This window comes from Thamnophis elegans, chromosome 4 (assembly GCF_009769535.1).
Source record: "Thamnophis elegans isolate rThaEle1 chromosome 4, rThaEle1.pri, whole genome shotgun sequence".
Taxonomy (NCBI): Eukaryota; Metazoa; Chordata; class Lepidosauria; order Squamata; family Colubridae; genus Thamnophis; species Thamnophis elegans.
This window is the reverse complement of record NC_045544.1, coordinates 139,700,342-139,725,641: the sequence shown is the minus strand read 5'-3', so window position 1 is coordinate 139,725,641 and position 25,300 is coordinate 139,700,342. Positions and strand designations below refer to the sequence as shown.

The following is a 25,300-nucleotide window of genomic DNA, read 5'->3' as shown; positions in this document are numbered from 1 at the left end:
GGGTTTGAATCTCCACGGGGAGCTCGTTCCAGAGGGTCGGAGCAGCCACAGAGAAGGCTCTCCTCCGGGTAGTTGCCAGTCGGCATTGGCCGGCGGATGGAATTCGGAGGAGGCCTAATCTGTGGGATCTGATCGGTCTATTGGAGGTAATTGGCAGCAGGCGGTCTCTCAGTGCCTGGAGGCTGTCAGGGTCTGGATGGGAGTAAACAAGCTGGCACTCAATCCAGACACGACCGAGTGGCTATGGATGTTGCCCCCTAAAAATGGTCCAGATATTCCATCTCTCAGCCTGGGGGACGAAATTCTTCACCCCTCAGAGAGGGCCTGCAACTTGGGCGTCCTCCTGGATCCTCAGCTGACATTAGAATACCACCTGTCGGCTGTGACCAGGGGGGATTTTGCCCAGGTTTGCCTGGTGCACCAGTTGCGGCCCTACTTGGACCGGGAGGCACTTCAAATGGTCACTCATGCCCTCGTCACCTCTAGGCTTGATTACTGTAATGCGCTTTACTTGGGGCTGCCCCTGAAGAGTGTTCGGAGACTACAATTGGTCCAGAATGCAGCCGCATGAGCGATATCACCTATCACCTGTAACATCACCTAGTGATGTTACACCTATCCTTCGCAAGCTGCACTGGCTTCCCATCGGTCTCCAAACATGCTTCAAGGTGCTGGTCGTTACCTTTAAAGCCCTACATGGCTTGGGACCTGGATATCTGCGGGACCGTTTCCTGCCACATACCTCCCAATCAGGGGTGGGTTTCTCGCCCCGTTCCAACCGGTTCGGTTGGAACAGGGCCGGCGGCGTCCTCGTGCACGCGTGTGGCGCACGCATGCGTACTAGTGTCTGTGCGATGCTCCAGCTGCTCCTGGAGGATCGCGCAGGCACTGTATGCGTCCTGAGCATGCGTGGAAGCGCAGAACTCGTCAAAACCGGGTAAGGAGCGCGGGCGGGCGGGTGAGCCCTTCACCGTTCCCGGAAGTTACTTACTTCCGGGTTCGCCGACCAATTGGTTCGCAGGGACCGCCGCGAACTGGTTGAAACTCACCCCTGCTCCCAATGACCCATTCCATCTCACAGGCTGGGCCTCCTTCGGGTACCGTCGACCGGGCAATGCCGGTTGGCGACTACTCGGGGGAGGTCTTTCTCTGTAGCTGCCCCGGCCCTGTGGAATGATCTACCCGCAGAGATCCGGACCCTTCCCACTCTCTCGGCCTTCCGGAAAGCCATTAAAACCTGGCTGTTCCGGCAGGCCTGGGGCTGTTGACCCCAAAATACGGTCCAGCCCCATTTAGAACGGAGTGCATGGTGTGCTGTTTTTAAATCTATCTTTTTTTTCTCTGTATTTTTATTTTTTATTTATTTCTGTACTGTAAGCCGCCCGGAGTCCTACGGGATTGGGCGGCATATAAATGTTATTAAACTTGCAAACTTAAACTATTCTATTCTATTCTCTGTCAACGTCTAAAGTGTTTCCATGACTACTATCAACTTGAGGAGTGGGGGGAAATGCCATGCATACTTTTGGCCAGAGTAAAAGTCTTAAAGCATGATGGCTGGGGAATTCTGGGAGTGGAAGTCCATGCCCTCTTAAAGCTCCACAGAAGTCCATGCCAAGATGTTAGTCCTAATAAATGAATGGGGTTGGTTTTTTTTTGAACCTTGTCTGGAGGCTCATAAATTAATTAGGCCAAACTCTTGGAAACTTCACATTCTCATTCCACTCCACTCCACTCTGTTCTATTCTATTCTCTATTCTAATTTTCTTTTCTATTCTAATTTTCTATTCTATTTTAATTTTCTATGTTCTTTGTTCTACTCTCTTCTATTCTGTTCTCTTCCCTTCCATTCCATTCTCTATTCTATTCTATTCCATTCCATTCAATTCCATTCTCTATTCTATTCTATTCCATTCCATTCCATTCTCTATTCTATTCTATTCCATTCCATTCTATTCTATTCCATTCCATTCTCTATTCTATTCTATTCTATTCCATTCTCTATTCTATTCTATTCCATTCCATTCCTATTCTATTCTATTCCCATTCCATTCAATTCCATTCTCTATTCTATTCTATTCTATTCTATTCTATTCTATTCTATTCTATTCCATTCTCTATTCTATTCTATTCTATTCTATTCCATTCCTATTCCATTCCTATTCTATTCTCTTCCATTCCATTCCATTCCATTCTCTATTCTATTCTATTCTATTCCATTCTCTATTCTATTCCATTCCATTCCTATTCTATTCTATTCCATTCTCTATTCTATTCTATTCCATTCCATTCCTATTCTATTCTATTCTATTCCATTCCATTCTCTATTCTATTCTATTCTATTCTATTCTATTCCATTCTCTATTCTATTCTATTCCATTCCATTCCTATTCTATTCTATTCTATTCCATTCCATTCTCTATTCTATTCTATTCTATTCCATTCCATTCCTATTCCATTCCTATTCCATTCCATTCCATTCCATTCTCTATTCTATTCTATTCCATTCTCTATTCTATTCCATTCCATTCCTATTCTATTCTATTCCCATTCCATTCAATTCCATTCTCTATTCTATTCTATTCCATTCCTATTCTATTCTATTCTATTTTATTCCATTCTCTATTCTATTCTATTCTATTCCATTCCTATTCCATTCCTATTCTATTCCATTCCATTCCATTCCATTCTCTATTCCATTCTATTCCATTCTATTCTATTCCATTCCATTCCATTCCATTCCATTCCATTTCCATTTATTGTATTCCATTATTTTCAAATTCTATTCTATTCCATTCTCTATTCTATTCTATTCCATTCCATTCCTATTCTATTCTATTCCCATTCCATTCAATTCCATTCTCTATTCTATTCTATTCTATTCTATTCTATTCTATTCCATTCTCTATTCTATTCTATTCTATTCTATTCCATTCCTATTCCATTCCTATTCTATTCTCTTCCATTCCATTCCATTCCATTCTCTATTCTATTCTATTCTATTCCATTCTCTATTCTATTCCATTCCATTCCTATTCTATTCTATTCCATTCTCTATTCTATTCTATTCCATTCCATTCCTATTCTATTCTATTCTATTCCATTCCATTCTCTATTCTATTCTATTCTATTCTATTCTATTCCATTCTCTATTCTATTCTATTCCATTCCATTCCTATTCTATTCTATTCTATTCCATTCCATTCTCTATTCTATTCTATTCTATTCCATTCCATTCCTATTCCATTCCTATTCCATTCCATTCCATTCCATTCTCTATTCTATTCTATTCCATTCTCTATTCTATTCCATTCCATTCCTATTCTATTCTATTCCCATTCCATTCAATTCCATTCTCTATTCTATTCTATTCCATTCCTATTCTATTCTATTCTATTTTATTCCATTCTCTATTCTATTCTATTCTATTCCATTCCTATTCCATTCCTATTCTATTCCATTCCATTCCATTCCATTCTCTATTCCATTCTATTCCATTCTATTCTATTCCATTCCATTCCATTCCATTCCATTCCATTTCCATTTATTGTATTCCATTATTTTCAAATTCTATTCTATTCCATTCTACCCTGTTCCAAACAGGAGCCAGTTGCGAATTTTGATCACATGAACACATAGATGTCGTAATGGTCATAAGTGTGAAAAATGGTCATACATTAGTGCCATTGTAACTTCAAATGGTCACTAAACAAATGATTGTAAGTTGAGGATTGTTAATTTTGCCTCTCCTCCTCCTCCATTCTGCTTGCTTGCCAGTTTTACAACCTCTTCTCTTCGCCTGAGAGAAGGTGGACTGACTCACCCGGACCCCCATCACTAGCCCAACCCCTTCTCCACAATCCCCCCCAACCCCTGGTCCAGTCCTGCCAGCCCTCTGGGTCAGCCCTGGTCCCATCTGCCATTGTCACCCTGCCAGCCTCCCAACCTGGACGATGAGCAAATCCCGCTTTGCGCTGGAGACGGATGATGGCCCTGTGGAGGATCTGAACGCAGCCACGAAGGGGACAGCTGGGGCGGAGCATGGACTGCCCCCCTTGGAGACCCCTTTCCAGAAGGAAGCCCCTCCCTCCCCCCAGATCCGGGTGAATCTGAATTACCGGCCAGGACTCGTCCCGTAAGTCATTTATCACAATGGGAATTATTTTGCAGAATTTTGCCACCAGGGAGAACTTTTGCGTTAGTCTCTGTCCAAGGTTTACGGGTTGCTTTGCCGTCCAGTGCAGGAATCGCGGGCTTGGGTTGGACTAGATGACCCACAAGGTCCCTTCCAACTCTTATTCTGTTATCTTAAAGCGATGCACGACACAATTATTATTTTTTTCATTTCTTCCCTGCCTTTCTTATTTTTACAAATAACTCAATTTCCCCACAACAACAACCCTGTGGGTTGGCGAGAGAGAGAGAGAGAGAGAGAGAGAGAGAGAGAGAGAGAGGGAGGGAGGGAGGGAGGGAGGGAGGGACTGGCCCAAAGTCACCCAACCAGATTTCATGCCCAAGGCAGGACACCGCCTCCTGGTGATTGGCCCAAAGGCAGCCAGCTGGCTTTCATGGCTAAGGTGGGATTAGAACTCACCGCCTCCTGGTGATTGGCCCAAAGGCACCCAATTGGCTTTCATACCTAAGGCAAAACTAGAATTCACCGGCTCCTAGTGATTGGCCCAAAGGCACCCAGTCAGTTTTCATGGCTAAGATGGGACTAGAACTCACTGCCGCCTGGTGATTGACCCAAAGGCACCCAGTCAGTTTTCATGGCTAAGATGGGACTAGAACTCACCGCCTCCTGGTAATTGGCCCAAAGGCCAGTCAGCTGGCTTTTATACCTAAGGTGGGACTAGAACTCACCGCCTCCTGCTGATTGGCCCAAAGTCACCCAATTGGCTTTCATACCTAAGGCAAAACTAGAATTCACCGGCTCCTAGTGATTGGCCCAAAGGCACCCAGTCAGTTTTCATGGCTAAGATGGGACTAGAACTCACTGCCTCCTGGTGATTGACCCAAAGGCACCCAGTCAGTTTTCATGGCTAAGATGGGACTAGAACTCACCGCCTCCTGGTAATTGGCCCAAAGGCCAGTCAGCTGGCTTTTATACCTAAGGTGGGACTAGAACTCACCGCCTCCTGCTGATTGGCCCAAAGTCACCCAATTGGCTTTCATACCTAAGGCAAAACTAGAATTCACTGCCTCCTGGTGATTAACCCAAAGGCACCCAGTCAGTTTTCATGGCTAAGATGGGACTAGAACTCACCGCCTCCTGGTAATTGGCCCAAAGGCCAGTCAGCTGGCTTTTATACCTAAGGTGGAACTAGAACTCACTGCCTCCTGGTGATTGGCCCAAAGGCACCCAGACAGTTTTCATGGCTAAGGTGGAACTAGAATTCACAATCTCCCACTTTCTAGGCTGGAGCCTTAATCACTGCCAGCCCTGCAAACCGATGTCCAGCTGCTTCTCTGAATTTAAATCAAGCAAATAAAATGGTGATTGGGACACATTCCTGCAGCGGATGAGGGGATCTCTGGATGAGCCCGTGGTCCTTCTGGGGAGCACTTTAAAGAGCAAACGGACAGATCAGAGTGTCAGAGTTTGTTGCAGCAATCACATCCAGAAAGCATACACCGATTCAGCAGAATTCGTTAATTTCTTTATATGCATAATAACACATAATACAATACTAAAAGCAGATTTACCAATGTGCTAGTTAATCCAAGCAAACATAGGCAGAGGAACAGTTTCAGTTTCAGTTCGGAGCAGCAGGCTAGTTTTGAGCTCAGCGCAGACTCAGAGCTGCAGAGCTAAGTCATGCCCAGGTTCCTTGGTGTCTCCTTGTTGCTCACACAGCAAATACTGTTTCAGGTTCCTCATTGGCTGACTTAGTTGCTATGCCTATTCATTGGCTGACCTTGTTGCTATGTCTCTGGCAGTCATGAACTCTCATATGCACTGACACGGAGGGCTGAGGGACCAAATACCCACCCGGAGACGTTTCCTTTCCTTTCTCTTCCGCAGACCGGATGATCCAAATCGCTTCGACAGGGACCGCATTTTTCAAGCTGTGGTTGCAGGAGACCCTGAACGGCTTAACGGCCTGAGCGATTATCTTCAGAGAACGTCCAGCTTTCTCACCGACACTAAATTTAGAGGTAGATCGCTTCTTGCTGACTCTCATGCCTTTACATCAGTGTAAAAAACAGATAAGCTTCATAAAACTACCAACAGAACGAGAATATGCGTAGCTCAGGGTGGAACTGTGGGGTCCTTGATGCTCTCTGAGCTTGGTGGTTTCCTTGCAGACGTTTCATGACCCCACTAGGTAACATCATCAGTGCTAAAAGGCAATGGGGGTTAGGAGGAGGAGGGGGAGGAAGAGGAGGATTGGGAGAGAGAGAACGGTGGGGCCCTTGGTGCTCACTAAGCTTGGTGATTTTCTTGCAGACATTTCATTACCCAACTAGGTAACATTATCAGTGCTGGAAGGCAATAAGGCAGAGGTGGGTTCCTACCACTTTAGACTGGTTCGGCCGAGTAGGTAGTAACTCAGCTGGCCACGCCCCCTGATGCTGTAAGTTCCGCCATCTTGTTTTTTACTACTGCACATGTGTGTGTAGCACGCATCAAGCACATGTGGAGCTGGAACCCACCCCAGAATGGGGGTTAGGAAGAGGAAGAGGAGGAGGAGGAGGAGGAGGAGGAGGAGGAGGAGGAGGAGGAGGAGGAGGAGGAGGAGGAGGAAGTGGAGAACTGCGTGGTCCTTGGTGCTCTCTGAGCTGGGTGATATTCTTGCAGACTTTTCATTACCCAGCTAAGTAACATCATCAGTGCTAGACGGGAGGGAGGGTTGCAGAGAGGAGGAGGAGGAGGAGGAAGAGAAAGATCAAGAGGAAAAAGAGGATCTATGGTGTGCTTGGTGCTCCCTGCTTTCTTGCAGATGTTTCGTGACCCAACTAGATAACACCATCACTGCTAGGAGGGAATGGGGGTTGGGAGGAGGTGGAGGGCTGTGGGGTCATAGATGGTTTTCTTGCAGACATTTCGTGACCCAGCTAGATAACATCATCCGTGCTAGAAGGGAGTGGGGTTTGCAGAGAGGAGAAGGATGAGGAAGAGGGGGATGACTGTGGGGTCCTTGGTGCTCTCTGAACTTGGTGGTTTTCTTGCAGATGTTTCATGACCCAACTAGGTAACATCATCAGTGTTAGAAGGGAGTATGGGGTTTGCTCTCTGTTTATATACAGGGGCCGACATTAGACCACAGCCTAATGAAGGAATCACCAAGACCACTCCCACCAACACGGACAGGGCAACGCAGTGGTATATATCCCAAAGAATTCTGGGTGTTGAAGTCCGTCCATGGCTGAAGTGGAGAAAGGCTGTTTTAGGAAGATGGAAGACGAGATGGGCGTCACCTAAGCTTCCTTCCCTGGGCTTCCTCTTTCTTCCAGATGGGAAGACGGGGAAGACCTGTTTGATGAAGGCCTTGCTCCATTTGAAAGATGGACACAACCCCACTATCCCTTTGCTCCTGGAGATAGACAAGGAGACAGACAACCCCAAGTCTTTGGTCAACACCGCTTGCACTGACAGCTACTACAAGGGTAAGGCTCCTTCCTGGGACGGTGAGGGTGGAGGACTCTGTCTTCTAGGATGGGGTGGCTGGAAGGAGATCTTCAGTTTGGATAGGTTGGAACTTTTTTCATACCTCCCTCCCATCCTCCCTCCCTTCCTCTTCCTGAAACCAGGTACAGTTTAGCCCAGCCAGTTGATGTTGTTGTTGTTGTTGTTGTTGTTGTTGTTCTTCTTCTTCTTCTTCTTCTTCTTCTTCTTCTTCTTCTTCTTCTTCTTCTTCTTCTTCTTCTTCATTTTCTTCTTCTCCTCCTCCTCCTCCTCTTGTTCTTCTTCTTCCACCTCCTCCTCCTCTTCATCTTCTTCCACTTTCTCTTCCTCCTCCTCTTCTTCCTCTTCTTTTTCCTCCTCCTCTTCTTCCTCCTCCTCTTCTTCCTCCTCCTCTTCTTCCTCCTCCTCTTCTTCCTCCTCCTCCTTCTTCCTTCTCTTCCTCCTCCTCTTCCTCTTCTTCCTCCTCTTCTTCCTCCTCTTCTTCTCCATCCTCTTCTTCCTCCCATCTTCTTCTTCCTCCTCTTCTTCTTCCTCATTCTCCTCTTCTTCCTATTCCTCCTCCTTCTCTTCTTCCTCTTGCTCCTCCTCTATCTCTTCTTCTTCCTCCTCTTTCTCTTTTTCCTCCTCCTCCCCTTCTTCTTGCTCCCTCCCCTTCTTTCTCTTCCTCTTCTTCCCTTCCTCTTCTTCTCCCCCCTCTTCCTCTTCTTTCTCCTCCTCCTCTCCTCCTCTTCTTCTCCTCCTCTCCTACTTTCCTCCTCGTCCTCCTCTTGCAAGAGAGAGTGCTGGTAAATTGACACAGCAGGAGTGTCATGAGGTAAATCCTCACAGAGCAAATAGGGCACACAGAAGAAAAAGGCGGGAAAAATGGAAATACCCCCTCCACACCCAAAGCAACCAATCACAGTGCAGATTGCCTCATGCAGGAGCCAGCACTCTCCATGATACTTCAACCGACAAGCTTGGGGAATGTTTATGTATTTAATCAATTTCAATGGCCACCCATATTAATATAACAAAAATTGTGTGTATTTCCAGGGATGTGATCATAAAAGCCAAGATGGCCACCATCATCACAGAGGACCTTAAGAGGACTATTCTTTCTCTCCTTCCTTCCATCCTTCCTTCCTTCCTTCCTTCCTTCCTTCCTTCCTTCCTTCCTTCCTTTCCTTTCCTTTCCTTTGCTTGCTTCCTTCTTTTTCTCCTTTCTTCCTTCCTTCCCTCTCCTTTCCTTCCTTTCCTTCCTTCCTTCCTTCCGTCCTTCCCTTTCCTTTGCTTTGCTTGCTTGCTTCCTTCTTTTTCTCTTCCTTCCTTCCTTCCTTCCTTCCTTCCTTCCTTCCTTCCTTCCTTCCTTCCCTCTCCTTTCCTTCCTTCCTTTCCTTTCCTTTGCTTGCTTGCTTCATTCTTTTTCTCCTTCCTTCCTTCCTTTCCTTCCTTCCTTCCTTTCCTTCCTTCCTTTCCTTTCCTTTGCTTGCTTCCTTCTTTTTTCCTTCCTTCCTTCCTTCCTTCCTTCCTTCCTTCCTTCCTTCCTTCCTTCCTTGTTGGCTTCTTCTCGCTTGCCTCCTCCTCCTCCTCCCTCTTCCTCTTGATTCTTCTTCATCCTCTTGGTTCTTCTCGATGGCCCTGGAGTTGCTGCCATCTTGGCTTTTTTTGACCTAAACTTATGGACACCCTTGATAAATCCTCCCATCTTTCTCCGGTGCTTTTTCTCCCCTTCTCTACAGGCCACACAGCCCTCCACATTGCCATTGAGAAGAGAAACTTAGATCTGGTGAAGATCCTGGTGCAGAACGAGGCTGATGTCCACATCAAAGCTTCCGGCCATTTCTTCCAGCCGCACCGCAAAGGGACCTTTTATTTTGGTATGGCGGCAGGAGAAAACTAAGGTTTCCATTCCACAGAGATACAAGGGGGTACCCACCAGGCAGGTTTTGAGGGCCAGGTTGAAGTTTTTAAAAGCCACATCAAATTCGGTACTCAATGCATTTTAACAAGAAATTTGTTACTCGTTTGTTTGGTACTCAATTCACAAGCTAGAACATGTCACTGTCAGTTGCGTTGTGACTCACTACATTATTCTTTACGGGGAAAAATTTGTTTGTCATCTTCTTCTTCTTGGTACTCATTGCAGCTTCCAGAATCAATTCATGGTCAGGCCTGCAGCCATCTTTTCTTTTGGATCTTTGGCCTACTTTTTCGGTTGTGGGAAAATGGGAAGGGGAATTATACAGAGTTAGATGATATGTAGCCATAACAACATTCTTTCTCGAAAGCCAAGGTCATCTTTTATCTCTGCACCTCTGCACCTGACCGGAACTGGAGGGGGGGGGGAACTGCCAGCATGGCAGTGGGAGATTGGACCATGGGATGGACTTGTGGGTGTGGGGCAAAGATCTCGAACTTTCAACTGGGTGAGGAAAACCGGGAAGCTTTCAGATTCGGGTTTTCCCAGATGTGCCAACGTGGCTCTCTTCATAAATTGGAACTTTGAGGAATCTTTTGCCTTGGACTCTGATTTAATTCTGGATGCTATTTGGAAATCTGACATTCATGATGAGTAGCAAGGTACTATTTTAGTCGGAAAAGTTTTGAATTTCTGAGAGTGGGTAAAATTGGGTAAGATGTTCTCCTTATAGCCAGATTAGGGGTGGAAGGAGGGAAATTTTGGCTGATTTTTAAGTAGTCCTTGACTTGCGTTTAGTGACTGTTCACACAGGCACTGAAAAGAGACATGACCATTTTTCACACTTATGACTGTTGCAGCACCCCATGGTCATATGATCTAAATTTAGATGCTTGGCAACTGGTTCATATTGATGATGGTCGCTTTGTCCCAGGTTCACATGATCCCCACTTGCAACCTTCTGACAAGCAATGGGGAAAACAGATTTGCTTAATGACCATGTAACTAACTTAAAAAACTGCAACAATTCACTTAGCAATGGTGGGGAAAATGGTACCAAAATGGGGCGAGTTTCACTTAACAACTGTCTTGCTTAGCAACAGAAATTTTGGGCTGGATTGTGCTTTTGAGTCAAGGGATACTTGTAGCCATTATTTCACTGTCTCTCAACCTCGGCAATTTTAAGATGGGTGGACTTCAACTCCCAGAATTCCCCCGCCAGCATGGGTGACTTAAAGACCTGTGGACTTCAACCTTGGCCACTTGAAGACCTGCTGGATGAGGAATTCTGGGAGTTGAAGTCCACAAGACTTAAAGACCTGTGGACTTCAACTGTGGCCACTCAAAGACTCGTTATCTGGGGTATTCTGGGAGTTGAAGTCCACAAGATTTAAAGACCTGTGGACTTCAACTGTGGCCACTTGAAGACCTGCTGGCTGGGGAATTCTGGGAGTTGAAGTCCAAAGGTCTTACAAGTGACCAAGGTTGGACACCTCTGACCTAGATGGTCAATGCAACCTTGGCCCATCATCCTCTCTCTTCCAGGTGAACTTCCTCTCTCCTTGGCTGCTTGTACCAACCAGCCAGAAGTGGTCATGTATCTTCTGGATAACGAATACCAGAAGGCCAGGCTGACCGAGCAGGATTCCATGGGCAACACCGTCCTCCATGCGCTGGTGATGGTGGCCAACGATACGGAGAAGAACACTGAGCTCGTGGTCAACATGTACGATATGATCCTGATGAAAGGCGCCGAGATTGACCCTTCCTGCAAATTGGAAGAGATTGTCAACAAGAAACAGCTGACTCCTTTGAAGCTGGCTGCCAAGACCGGGAAAGTCGAGGTAATCTCCCTCCTCGCCAGGTTCCGTAGTCCTCGGCTTACAACCATTTCCTTAGGAACCGTTTGAAGTACCAATAACAGAGAATATTTGTGGCTCAAGGTTGAAATGAGGCAGGGTTGAGATTCAGCTGGTTCGGAATGGTTTGGGTGAACCGGTATTTCCGACGATCAGTTGGCCCTGCTCTATTCTGTCCTATATTTCCTCTGTTTGAATCCCAGCCGATTGGCGCGGCAGAGTGGATTGCCGCGTCTCAGCTGTTTTACTCACCGGGGTTGCAGGAAAAGGTAAGATTTAGTGCTGATTTCAAATGCAACGTGTGCACGCAAAGCGCATGCGAAGCGAACCGGTTGTTACACCGGTTGAATCCCACCCCTGAAATGAGGGTTACTTGGTCAAGCCCAGAGAACACCAAGGAGGACCCCTCAACCATTTGACGTTACAATGGCACTGAAGAAAGATACTTAAGGCCATTTTTCACACTTACGACCGTTGCAGCATCCCTGTGGTCACATGATCAAAATTTGGCAACTGACTCATATTTATGAGGATTGCGGTGTCCCGGGATCATGTGATCCCCTTTTGCAACCTTCCAGCAATCAAAGCCAATGGGGAAGCCAGATTCACTTAATGACTGGGTTACTCACTCATCCGCTGCAGTCATTCGTTTAACAACTGTGTCAAGAATGGTCGTAAAAGGAGGCAAAACTCAGTGAACAACTGTCTTGCTTAGTAGTGGAAATTTGGGGGCTCTATTGTGGTTGTGAGCCAAGGACTTCCCTGTACACAATCATATTATTTGTGTGACTTTGTTGTGGTGTTTGTTATTTTGAACTCGGAGTCCTGAGGTAATGATGAGGCTCAGTGCTAACACAACAGCTTTATTAGAACAGTAACTAGACAGGAACATGAACAAACGCTCTGACAGCCCTTTTATACCCTGAGCTGTCAGCGCGCTAACCAATAGGAACCTTCCAAATCTCCCGCCTAAACAACATGCGAATGGACCAATCAAATGACACCTTGCCTGATTGACAAGAGAGGGCGGGACACGCAGATACGTGACATTTGTGAGATGTCTCCTTGTCTTCATTGTGGTTTCTCACATCTTCTTGATCTTGGAGACAAAGTAGAGAAAAGAGGTGGTGGGCCTAGTCAGGTGCAAAGAGTCATGTCCGAGGAGAAGTTTTCTTAATTATGTAGCTTAGTTATCAGAGTTGTCTTCAAAAAGGACAAAAATGCCCTATGATGGCTGGATACAGAGATCATTTTGACTTGGCCTCCACAGACACTCCTGTCACTAACTCAACCGTTTTGGTCTCTCCAGATCTTGAAGCACATGCTCCACCGAGAGATGAAGGACCCCAAGTTCCAGCACCTTTCGCGGAAGTTCACCGAGTGGACCTATGGTCCCATCCACATCTCTCTCTACGACCTAACCTCCATCGATAGCTTTGAGGAGAATTCAATGCTGGAGATCCTGGCCTACAGCAGCAACACTCCAGTGAGTGGATCCAGTCAAGAATGGTTCTTCTCAAGATCTTCCTCTTCTCTTCTCCTCCTTCTTCTTCTTTTCCTCTTCCTCCTCCTCCTTCCTCTTCCCTCCTTCCCTCTTTTTCTCCTTCCTTCCTTCCTTCCTTCTTTTTCCTCTTCCTTTTTTTCTCATACCTTCTTCTGGGCAAAACCCTTTCTGAAAAAGTTGGTTCAGGATTTTTTTTTTTAAGAACAAATAAGGTACTTTATTCTATTAATTTTCTTTAAACTGCCTTGCGAATAAAGGACGGTGTTATCTTTTTCCAGTTTCTAAATGTAGGTGTTTAGATAAAGTCAATGTTTTGTCTATGGTCTGGCATGAAATTTCATGAGTTGTATCTAGAGAGTGCCTCCAAACACTTCAGCAACCTAACACAACACGGGGGTTTCCAAACACTTCATCTCGAGGTTCAATTTTGATCACTTTGGAGACCCCTGGTCTAGTGGGGTCTGAAGACTGCTACTGATAATGCCTAGTTTGAATCTCCCTTACTTCTCTGTTAAGTTATTTAACAATTTAGTAGCTGGAGCAGTGGGGTTGTGCAGTGAGCCAGGACACATAGTTGTTGTTGATTGTGTGGAGAGTACTGGCTCCTGCATGAGGCAATCTGCACTGTGATTGGTTGCTTTGGGTGTGGAGGAGATATTTCCATTTTTCCCGCCTTTTTCTTCTGTGTGCTCTATTTGCTCTGTGATTTACCTCATGATGCTCCTGCTGTGTAGATTTTTACCTCATGATGCTCCTGCTGTGTAGATTTTTACCTCATGATGCTCCTGCTGTGTTGATTTACCTCATGATGCTCCTGCTGTGTAGATTTTTACCTCATGATGCTCCTGCTGTGATGATTTACTTCTTGATGAGGGTGCAGGTTTGTTCTCCGAGTTTGTGGGATGGTTTCCAAACATTTTGTTGCCAGGCTAGGAAACATCTTCAGCGGAATTTACAGTTCCCATACACCCGAGTTAGAGATGTTCGCCACTATTACCTCGTGATGCTCTTGTTTGCCTGACTACCTTGTTTGCTGTATATATAGTAAAATATATTTATTTATATAAAACTACAAGTTTGTATCAGCATCTCTTACTCCATTTGGACACCAGCAACTCCGCAATTCTATGACATTTTCCCTCCACAGAACCGATATAAAATGGTGGCCCTGGAGCCTGTGAACCAGCTACTTCAGTACAAGTGGGAATCCTTCAGTAGGAAAAGGTTTTTCTTCAGTTTATTCCTCCACCTGATTTTCATGCTCATCTACACAGGCACTGCTTATTACCGGCCTCTAAATGGTGAGGTAACTATTTTTTAAAGAAATGGATGCTCTTGGTAAAGAGAAGAGGGTGAATTTGAGTTAGTCCCTTTCTGTAAGTCCAACCAAACTCTTTCTCTCTCTCAAAAAAGAGAGAATACCAGGGATGAAATTCAGCAGGTTCTGACAGGTTCTGGAGAACCGGTAGCGGAAATTTTGAGTAGTTTGGAGAACCGGCAAATACCATCTCTGGCTGACTCCAGAGTGGGGTGGGAATGGAGATTTTGCAATATCCTCCCCCCAGGAGTGGGGAGGGAATGGGGATTTTGCAGTATCCGTCCCCTGCCATGCCCACCAAGCCACGCCCACAGAACCGGTAGTAAAAAAAAATTGAATTTCACCACTGGAGAATACTACAAGTAGTCCTCGACTAATGACCAAAATTGAGCCTGAAATGTATGTTGTTAAGTGAGTTTTGACCCATTTTAAGACTTTTCTTGCCACAGTTGTTAAGGGAATCACCCCAACTGATACGTTAGTAAGCGAATCTGGCTTCCCCATTGACCTTGCTTATCAAAAGGTCACAAAAGGGGATCACAGGGACCTTGGGACACAGCAATGGTCATAAATATGAGTCAGTTGCCAAGTGTGTCAATTTTGTTCATGTGATCATGGGGATGCTGCAAAGGTCATAACTGTGAAATGGTGATAAATCAAAGCCATTGTAACTCTGAACAGTTACTAAATGAACTGTTGTAAACCTAGGTAGGGCTACCTGTATTGAACTCCAGGAAAAAAGGATAAAAACTTAAACTAATAACAGTATCAATGCAAAATAAGAATATGTTTACAAAGGCTGATGGAGTTGTATTGATGTATTTTATTTAAATAATGTGTTTGGAAGCCATACTACAATTCACAGGAGCCAGCATGGCTTTGTAATAAGCAAATCACAAGAGACTAAATTCGACAAATTTAGTAGAATTCTTAACTTAGTAGATAGGGGGAATGCTGTAGATATAGTTTACCCAGATCTTAGCAAAGCCTCCAAACCTTTTATCTCATGATAATCTCTGAAGTTGAAGTCCACCCATTTTAAAACATGCTGGCTGGGGAATTCTGGGAGTGGAAGTGCACCCCTTTTAAAGCTGCTAAGGTTGAGGAATACTGAAGGCTCTGCCATCTCCCCAATCCCGAAGTCCCTGTCCTTAGCCTGTTCTCTTCCTCTCTTTACAGCCTCTTGTTCCAACAACGGTGACATTCCCAAAGTTATTAAGACTTATTGGAGCTGTGGTCATTTTAATTGGTGGCATTTATCTCTTCATTGCTCAGGTAGGAGGTCCCTTTTTGTTTATGGCTCCTCTGACCACACATGCATTTTTAATATACTATGTAGCCCAGAGGTGGGTTCCTACCGGTTCGCACCGGTTCGGTAGAACCGGTTCGTCAAATCTACCAAACAGGTTAGAAGAGGTTCCACCAGTGGATCCGGAAAGCAGGCCACACCTCTCAGGTTGCCTTGATGCTGATCCTGCTTCCCACGCCTTCTCTTCCTCCTCCTCCTCCTCCCCCTCCTCCTCCTCCTCTTCCTCCTCCTCCTCCTCCTCCTCCTCCTCCTCCTCTGATTCAGCTGCTGGAGGGCTGGTGGCCGATAGGCCGCAATAGAATCACTCATCTGAACACATTGCTGCCACCACACCATGGCACAAGCTATGGCACGGCAGATTGGCACGCTAGGTGCAAGTAGCTCCACTCCACTCTCAAGAGACTTGCACAATCAGCCCTAAATTAACAATCGGCCAGTGTAAACTGGGTCTTGCACACCCCTTCGCACAGCCCTGTCAGGGTTCCAAATAGCATCCAAAATTAAATCAGAGTCCGAGGAAATGTATTGCTCAAAGTTCCAATTTATCGTGTTGGCACATCTGGGGAAACCCGAATCTGAAAGCTTCCCAGTTTTCCCTACCCAGTTGAAAGTTCAAGATCTTGGCCCCACACCCACAATTCCATCCCATGGTCCAATCTCCCTCTGCCACACTGGCAGTTCCACCCATCCAGTTCCGGTCAGGTGCAGAGATGCAAAAACAACAGATGACCTTGGCTTTCAAGAAAGAATTTTGTTATGGCTACATAGCATCTAACTCCTTACAATCCCCACCTCCCATTTTCCCACAATAGAAAATGCATAGCAGAATAATAGAAAGTGTGGCAGGCCAGAGATCCAGAAGAAAAGATGGCTGCAGGTTTGACAGTGGTGTTCTGATTTCTGTTCTTATTTACTCCCATTTAGAGTTTTTACTTCTGGAGACGGCGCTTCTCTTGGAAAAGTCTTCTAGTGGACAGTTGCTTCGAAATATTCCTGTACGTTCGTATACGTTTCTCTTTTTCTGGAAGGATTAGAGATAATGTGCACTAATTCCAGGGTGTCAAACTCAATTTCATTGAGGGCTGCATCAGGGCAGAGGCGCTGGCAGGGCGTGGCCAATTGGGTGGGTGTGGCCAGTATGACGCCACTCCCCAAACTGATGACATGTTTTCCTCATTGCATTGGGTAGACCAGGACAAAGCTTCATTGGGTAGACTGGGTCAAAGCGACATTGGTAGGCCCCAGTGGTGCGTTGCAGGCGGTATGCCCTGGTACGGGCGTACCAGTGCCTGCCGGGAGCACTGAGTACCATTCCAGTACGGTGCTCCGGAGCACCCACCCGGCCTCCCTCGTTCCTTACCTGTGTTTGAAGGAAACGGGCCATTTGTACACGTGTGCGCAGCGTACGGCGCCTGTGCGACGCTCCGCCGAGTAGCTGGAGCGTCGCGGAGGCGTTGCGGAGTGTCGCAGGAGAGAAGGACGCATGCGCACTGGACCAAATGTGATTTCTAATGTTCTCTCTCTCTCTCTCTCTCCCTCCCTCCCTCCTCCCTCTCTCTTCCCCCCTAATTGATTCATGAGTGTCGAGCCAAGTTTCAAAACAAAACAAGTCATTTACTAGGAGCACCATTAGGCAACACCTTTTCGCAATCCGATCTGAGCTTTGTTTGAATTATAGCTGGACTTTATCTCTGTTCCTTCTTTCCCCTCAGTCTGTGTCATAAATCACATTCCCCAATGAAGTGCACCTCTCCAAAGCCTGCTGTAGTAATCTGAGATCCGACTCTAGCCGAAAGTATGTGTGGAATATGCTCCCTACTTTTCCTCACCATGGCAACTTTAGGAGTTGACAGATGCATCTTTTCTATGTCCCCCCCTCTGCCCTTTATGCAGTTGTGGGGTATGTCCACTCTTACCTCTTCATTCCCTAAACTGTAGTTGTTCCTCCACCCTCTCAAGGCCATTCACCCTCACCAGTACCCTCCCCAAATTCAGACTAGAATTAGAAGGGACACTTGAGGTCCCTTGACCAACCCCCTGCTCAAGCAGGAGACCCTATATACTAGGGGTGTCAAACCCAATTTGTGTTTGACCTCAGGGGGTGGGGGAGTGGGGGGCATGGCCAGGATGGAGTGGGTGTGGCCATCTACCAGTGAAAATGGAGCCTACAGGCTCTGTTTTTGGCTGGGATGGCCTCCTGCAGCCTTCTGCCAGCTGGCAGAGGGCTGCGGGAGGCCGTCCCAGCTGAAAATGAAGCCTGGGAGGGCAGCGCGCAACCCTGCCAAGCTCCATTTTTTGTCAGGGTTCCAAATAGCATCCAAAATTAATTCCGAGTCCGAGGCAAAGGGTTCCTCAAAGTTCCAATTTATTAAGAGAGTCATGCTGGCATATCTGGGGAAACCCGAATCTGAAAGCTTCCCGGTTTTCCCCACCCAGTTGAAAGTTCAAGATCTTGTCCCCACACCCACAAGCCCATCCCTAGGTCCAATCTCCCACTGCCATGCTGGCAGCTTCCACTCCTCCAGTTGCGGTCAGATACAGAGGTGCAGAGACAAAAGATGACCTTGGCTTTCTAGAAAGAATGTTGTTATGGCTACGTCACATCTAACTCCATACAATCCCCACCTCCCATTTTCCCACAATAGAAAAAGCATAGTAGAATAATAGAAAGTGTGGCAGGCCAGAGATCCAGAAGAAAAGATGGCCGCAGGCTTGACGTTTTTGCTGGTAGAGATACCGCGGGCCAGACCTTCCCTGTTTCCGGGGTGACCCTGCAGGCCAGATCTAAGCACCCCTAACCCTAACCCCAGCTATATCCCACTTCAGACAAATGGCTCTCCAATCTTTTCTTAAAAACCTCCAGTGACGAAGCCCCCACAACTTCTGGAGGCAGGTTGTTCCACTGGTTAATTGTCGTCACAGTTAGGAAGTTTCTCCTTAGTTCTAAGTTGTTTCTCTCCTTGATTAGTTTCCACCTGTTGCTTCTTGTACTGTACTTTGGGGCTTTGGAAAATAGGTTGACCCCCCTCTCTTCTTTGGGGCAGCCCCTCAAATACTCTTATCATGTTACCCGCGAGAAGATCTTACGTTCCCAACCTCTCCATTCATCAGCCTGGCTGCATCCTTTTCCAACAGAGGTGCACAAAGCATTGGAGGTTGTAGATAGAACATAGAATATCAAGAGTTGGAAGGGACCTTGGAGGTCATCTAGTTCAACCCCCTCCTCAAGCAGGAGGTCCTATATCATTTCAGTCAAGGGGCTGTCCAGTCTTTTCTTAAAAACCTCCAGTGTTGGGGCATTCACAACTTCTGGAGGCAACTTCTGTTCCACGGATTAATTGTTTTTACTGTCAGGAAATTCCTCCTTAATTCTCGACTGGATCTCTCTCGTTTCTATCCGTTGTTTCTTGCTCTGGAAAATAAGTTGACCCCCCCCCCCTCTTCTTTGGGGCAGCCTCTCAAATAGCAATAGCAGTTAGACTTATATACCGCTTCATAGGGCTTTCGGCCCTCTCTAAGCGGTTTACAGAGTCAGCATATCGCCCCCAACAACAATCCGGGTCCTCATTTTACCCACCTCGGAAGGATGGAAGGCTGAGTCAACCTTGAGCCGGTGAGATTAGAACCGCTGAACTGCAGATAACAGTCAGCTGAAGTGGCCTGCAGTACTGCACCCTAACCACTGCGCCACCTCGGCTCTGCTATCATAGATAGAACATCGAATATCAAGAGTTGGAAGGGACCTTGGAGGTCATCTAGTCCACCGCTTGCTCAAGCAGGACGTTTCAGACAAGCGGCAGACAACTCTTCTTAAAATCCTCCAGTGATGGAGCACCCATAACTTCCGGTGGCAAGCAGTTCCACTGGTGAATTGTTTTCTCACGGTTTGGAAGTCTCGTCTTAATTCCAGGTGGCTTCTCTCCTTGATTAGTTTCCATCCGTTGCTTCTCATCCTGCCTTCAGGACTCAGTGGTGGGTTTCAAAATTTTTTCGAACCTACTCTGTGGGTGTGGCCTCCTTTGTGGGAGTGGCTTGCCGGCCATGTGACCTGGTGGGAGTGGCTTGCTGGCCATGTGTTTTCTTTCTTTCTTTCTTTCTTTCTTTCTTTCTTTCTTTCTCTTTCTCTCTCTCTCTCTCTCTTTCCTTCCTTTTGTCTCTCTGTCCCTTTTTCCTTTTTTTCTTTCATCTCTCTTTTTCTTTCTTTTTTTTCTTTTTTTTTCTTTCTTTCTTTCTTTCTTTCTTTCTTTCTTCCTTCCTTTCTCTTTCTCTCTCTGTGTGAATCTGTATGTGTGTGTGTGTGTGTGTGTGTGTGTCAGTGGTGGGTTTCAAAAAATTTTGGAACCTCTTCTGTAGGTGTGGCCTGCTTTCCGGGTCCACTGGTGGAACCTCTTCTAACCGGTTCGGTAGATTTGACGAACCGGTTCTACCGAACTGGTGCGAACTGGTAGGAACCCACCTCTGCTTCAGGTGCTTTGGAAAATACGTTGACCCCCCTTCTTCTTTGGGGCAGCCCCTTAAATATTGGAAGTACCCCTCAAATACTGCTCTCATGGTCCCCTCCTAGTCCTTCTCTTCTTTAGACTAGCCAAATTCTGCAATCGTTCTTCGTATGTTTTTGTCTCCGGGTCTTTAATTATCTTCGTCGCTCTTCTCTGCTTCTCTCTCTGGCCTTTCCCAGGTTCGTGCAGGCCCTCGCCATCCTGGCCGCCTCCGTGATGTTCTTTGCGAGCATGGAAACATATGTGCTGCCCATGGTGTTCGCCTTGCTTTTGGGTTGGGTGAACATGCTCTACTACACCCGTGGCCTCCAGCAGACGGGGATCTATATCGTGATGATTCAGAAGGTAGCTCACTCCGTCACACAACCGGATCACTTCCGTTTCCGAATATCGGATTGCTTCTGATTTCACAGGGCAGCTCAGAATCTGAATGAAGCCGGTCCATGGCAGGCCGCCCTCGTTTTAACAACCGCAATGGAAACCGGCGGCTTGGTCGTTAAGTGAAGCCGTCGCGATGCGAAACCTCATAACGTTCAGGATTTGATTTTCTCTTTCTTGCAAAGGTCCTAAACGCTAGGACTGGTTTGCAAAGCTACCGTACTTTTTGGAGTATAAGACGCACTTCTCCCCCCCCCCCCCAAAAAGAGGGTGGAAATCTAGGTGCATCTTATACACCGAATACAGCATTTTTGGCCTCCCGAAACCCCGCCCCCTTTGCAAAAATGGAGGTCCAGAGGTTTTGGGAGGCATGCAAAGTGATCCTGGGGGCTGGGGAGGGCAAAAATGCGTGGCAAATGGGCCGTTTTTTGCTCGTTTTTGCTCACCCCGCCCCAGAAGCCCTCTATAATCATCCTAAAGGCTATGCATGTCCTTTTTTTGACAACTCTGAGTGCAAAAACTTTTTTTTTTTAATTTGCCTTTTCAAAATTTTGGTACGTCTTATGCTCTGAAAAATTCCGTACTTGTTCCTCCTAAGTGCAAAAAATTGCTATACAAGGCAGTTGTTAAACGAGAACAACATGCGCGGGGCCCTTGGTGCTCTCTGAGCTTGGTTGTTTTCTTCCAGACGTTTCATTACCCAACTAGGTAACGTCATCAGTGCCAGTAAGGTGTGTTGTTTGCTGTCAGTTTATATTCTGGTGTCTTGCCTGTCTGTTTGGGTGGGGGCCTGTTTGGGCTGTTTTCTTATTGCTCTTTGGCAGTTTCCTGATAGGGGTATTGCTTACTTGGATGTTGCTCTGAAGTTAACCTTGGAGTTAATCTATGTTGATCTGCTTATTACTTGTGGAGAGGTGCTGGAGAAGGAAGGAAGGAAGGAAGGAGCTGGCATCAGATTCGGAGAGTGAGGAGGGTTGGGGAGGAACCTGGGCCAATCCTGGAGTCTTGGGGAGGCTCGGACGAGGGCTCTGTGTCGGAGGCAGAGTGGGGACCAGGGCCGTCTGACAGTTATCAGCTGCCTTCAGAGTCAGACATCAGTGGGGCAGAAGAACAACTGGAGCCTGTTCCCAGTGTGCGCATGCACAGAGTTGCCAGAGGAAGGGAGCAGCTGAAGAACTGGGGTCGACTTGGGAGAAAGGCCACAGGTGGATGGTGAATGGCCCCTCCCAGAGGGAATAAAAGAGGAGCGAAAGGGGAGTGGAGTTTGCAGGAGGCAATTAGTTTTCTTAATTGGTTCGTGATCTCCGAGGCTCCTTGCCAAGTTCTGCTTGGCAGCTCTCCAAGCCAGAGAAGGTCAGTGACTGTAAATCCTCCTTTGAAAGACTTTGCTGGATGTGAAGGAGCAGAATTCCCAGTCAATTAATAAAAGGGTTTTTTGTCGGGACAAGGAGTTTGTTTCATGCTCTTGGGAAGCCTAGGTCAAAAGAGGAAGGAAGGAAAGAAAGAGAGAAAGAGAGAAAGAAAGAAAGAAGGAAGGAAAGGAAGGAAGGTTGCATTGAACATCTAGATCAGAGGTGTTCAATGCTAGACCAGGCCAAGCCCAAAAATGCCAGGAAATTTCTAGAAGCCTGACACTCTGACAAATCAGCCATCAATAGATACATAGATATTAACAACATCTGTAGACTGTGCAAAAGAGACAATCAAACAGGACAAAAACAGAAAAAAAAAGACTCGAACAAATCTCCACCAGTAATCACCTCCACCTACACAGACAAGCAAGTCACCAGAATATAAACTGACAGCAAACAGCATATTCCTTACTAGCACTGATGACGTTCCCTAGTTGGGTCGCGAAATGTCTGCAAGAAAACAGGCAAGCTCAGAGAGCACCAAGGAGCCCTCATTTCAACTCTGAATTATCGTAGTTTTCGGACTATAAGATGTACTGGAGTATAAGACTCACCAAGGTTTTGAAGAGCCAAATTTAAAAAAAAAAGGTTTTTTCACTCTGCAGACCTCCCCAAAACGGCCTGTTTTTCATGAAAACGGGCCCGTTTTTTGTCAAAAAAAGGGCATGCACAATCTTTAGGAGGCTTATAGAGTGAGCCTTGGGGGCTTGGGGGGGGACACAAAATTGAGCAAAAAACGGCCTGTTTTTTGCTCATTTCTGCCCTCCCCAACCCCCAGCACCACTCTGCAAGGCTCCTAAAGGCTCTGCACGGCCATTTTGGTGAAGGGGGCGGGGTTTCAGGAGGCCAAAATACTGTATTCAGTGTATAAGACGCACCCAGATTTTCAGCCTCTTTTTTGAGGGGAAAAGGTGCGTCTTATACTCCGAAAAATACAGTAAATACATTCTCCTTTAATTGAGGGCAACCTGCATTTATGTCATTCCTGCCCAGTTAGCAATATGGCTGGTATTAACCATCTCAGCCATGGGATAATCTACAACAGTGGTTTTCCAATTGGGCACCCCTTTAAGACCCGAAGGGACATGGTGGCTCAGAGGCTAAGATGCTGAGCTTGTCGATCAGAAAGGTCGGCAGTTTGGCGGTTCGAATCCCTAGTGCCGTGTAACGGAGTGAGCTCCCGTGACTTGTCCCAGCTTCTGCCAACCTGGTAGTTCGAAAGCAGGTAAAAAATGCAAGGAGAAAAATAGGGACCATCTTTGGTGGGAAGGGAACAGCATTCCGTGCGCCTTCGGCATTGAGTCATACCAGCCACAGGACCACGGAGACATCTTCCGACAGCGCTGGCTCTTCGGCTTTGAAAAGAGATAGCAATAGCAGTTAGCAATAGCAGTTAGACTTATATACCGCTTCATAGGGCTTTCAGCCTTCTCTAAGTGGTTTACAGAGTCAGCATATCGCCCCCAACAATCCGGGTCCTCATTTTACCCACCTCGGAAGGATGGAAGGCTGAGTCAACCCTGAGCCGGTAAGATTTGAACAGCCGAACTGCAGAACTGCAGTCAGCTGAAGTAGCCTGCAGTGCTGCATTTAACCACTGCGCCACCTCGGCTCTTAAGATGCTGAGCTTGTCGATCAGAAAGTTTGGCAGTTCGGCGGTTCGAATCCCCGGCGCCACGTAACGGAGTGAGCTCCCGTGACTTGTCCCAGCTTCTGCCAACCTGGTAGTTCGAAAGCAGATAAAAAATGCAAGTAGAAAAATAGGGACCATCTTTGGTGGGAAGGGAACAGCGCCGCCCCCTAGAGTCGGGAACGACTAGCACATATGTGCGAGGGGAACCTTGACCTTAATATCCGTGGATTTGGGGAGTTGAGGTCCACCCACCTTAAAGGTGCTGAGGCTGAAGATTCCCGATCTCCACGTGGCTTCTCATTCTCGTTCCAGGCCATCTTGAGGGACCTCCTGCACTTCCTGATGGTTTATGTGATCTTCCTGTTTGGCTTTGCAACGGGTGAGTGTCATGGAGAGCAATAGCAATAGCAATTAGACTTATATACCGCTTCACAGGGCTTTCAGCCCTCTCTAAGCGGTTTACAGAGTCAGCATATCGCCCCCAACAATAATCCGGGTCCTCATTTTACCCACCTCGGAAGGATGGAAGGCTGAGTCAACCCTGAGCCGGTGAGATTTGAACCGCCGAACTGCAGATAACAGTCAGCTGAAGTGGCCTGCAGTGGTGCATTTAACCACTGCGCCACCTCAGAGAGGCCCAGGTGAGCCCTTCCTCATTTCCACCCGAGCAGGAGGGAATCGTGGATCAAGGAAAGTTGCTGCTCTTAGTGTCCTTGGTCAAAGAGATTGTCCAGCAGGCCTGTTTTGAAACCTGAGGATCCGCTCTAGGACTGCTGGGCTGGAATTTATATTTGTGTTAGGAAAGATTTCTGCTGCAGGTGTAACTTAATCAGGTACATCAGGTGGGGGGTGGGGGCGAGGAGATTTCAGTTTTGGACCAGACAGAAGATCCACCAGCCGAAGCCAGGTGGAGTAGCTTGTTTGAGAAGGGGGGCCACACAAATCAAATGAATTAATTAATCAATTAATCAATTAATTAATGAGTGAATGAATGAATGAATGAATGAATGAGTGAGTGAATGAATGAATGAATGACTGAATGACTGAATGACTGAATGAAATAATGGGTAAATAAGTGATTGAGTGAATGAATAAGCAAGTGAATGAGTGAATGACTGACTGACTGACTGACTGACTGACTGACTGAATGAATGAATGAATGAATGGGTAAATAAATGATTGAGTGAATGAATGAGTGAATGAATGAGTGAATGAATGAACGAGCAAGTGAATGAATGAATGAATGAATGAATGAATGACTGAATGAGTGAATGAATTAAATGGGTAAATAAGTGACTGAGTGAATGAATGAGTGAATGAATGAGTGAATGAATGAGTGAATGAATGAACGAGCAAGTGAATGAGTGAATGAATGAATGATGACTGAATGAGTGAATGAATTAAATGGGTAAATAAGTGACTGAGTGAATGAATGAGTGAATGAATGAGTGAATGAATGAATAAGCAAGTGAATGAGTGAATGAATGAATGAGTGAGTGAGTGAATGAATAGGTGAATAAATGAGTGAATAAATTAGTGAATGAATTAGTAAAGAAGTGAATGAGTATGTGAATGAGTGAATGAGAATGAATGAATAGGTGAATGAATGAGTGAATGAGTGAGTAAAAGAATTAATAGATGAATAGAATAGAATAGAATAACTGAGTTGGAAGGGGCCTTGGAGGTCTTCTAGTCCAACCCCCTGTCTAGGCAGGGAACCTTACACCACTTCAGACAAATGGTTATCCAGCATCTTCTTAAAGACTTCCAATGTTGGGGCATTCACAACTTCTGGAGCAGGGAGGGTAGTCTGCTGTTTTAGTGTGGAAATCCTGGGTTCCCCCCCTCCCCCCCAGCT

General features: G+C 46.3%; 1 protein-coding gene across 4 annotated transcripts in view; it reads left to right on the top strand.

Annotated features, from left to right (window-relative positions):
• TRPV2 (transient receptor potential cation channel subfamily V member 2) overlaps positions 1-25,300 on the top strand; it is a 34,983-nt gene that overhangs the window by 3,481 nt on the left and 6,202 nt on the right. For 3 of the 4 annotated variants that reach the window (XR_004255323.1, XM_032216968.1, XM_032216967.1), the window contains exons 2-12: positions 3,938-4,135; positions 6,026-6,159; positions 7,459-7,611; positions 9,352-9,489; positions 11,076-11,374; positions 12,699-12,875; positions 14,041-14,199; positions 15,391-15,486; positions 16,445-16,515; positions 20,199-20,364; positions 23,755-23,821. Coding sequence is in view for 3 of the 4 variants with exons in the window: in XM_032216968.1 (XP_032072859.1) it covers positions 3,954-4,135; positions 6,026-6,159; positions 7,459-7,611; positions 9,352-9,489; positions 11,076-11,374; positions 12,699-12,875; positions 14,041-14,199; positions 15,391-15,486; positions 16,445-16,515; positions 20,199-20,364; positions 23,755-23,821 (1,642 nt within the window). In the remaining variant the exon portion in view is untranslated. The remainder of the gene's footprint in view (positions 1-3,937; positions 4,136-6,025; positions 6,160-7,458; positions 7,612-9,351; positions 9,490-11,075; positions 11,375-12,698; positions 12,876-14,040; positions 14,200-15,390; positions 15,487-16,444; positions 16,516-20,198; positions 20,365-23,754; positions 23,822-25,300) is intronic. The other variant, XM_032216969.1, reaches the window with a different exon arrangement.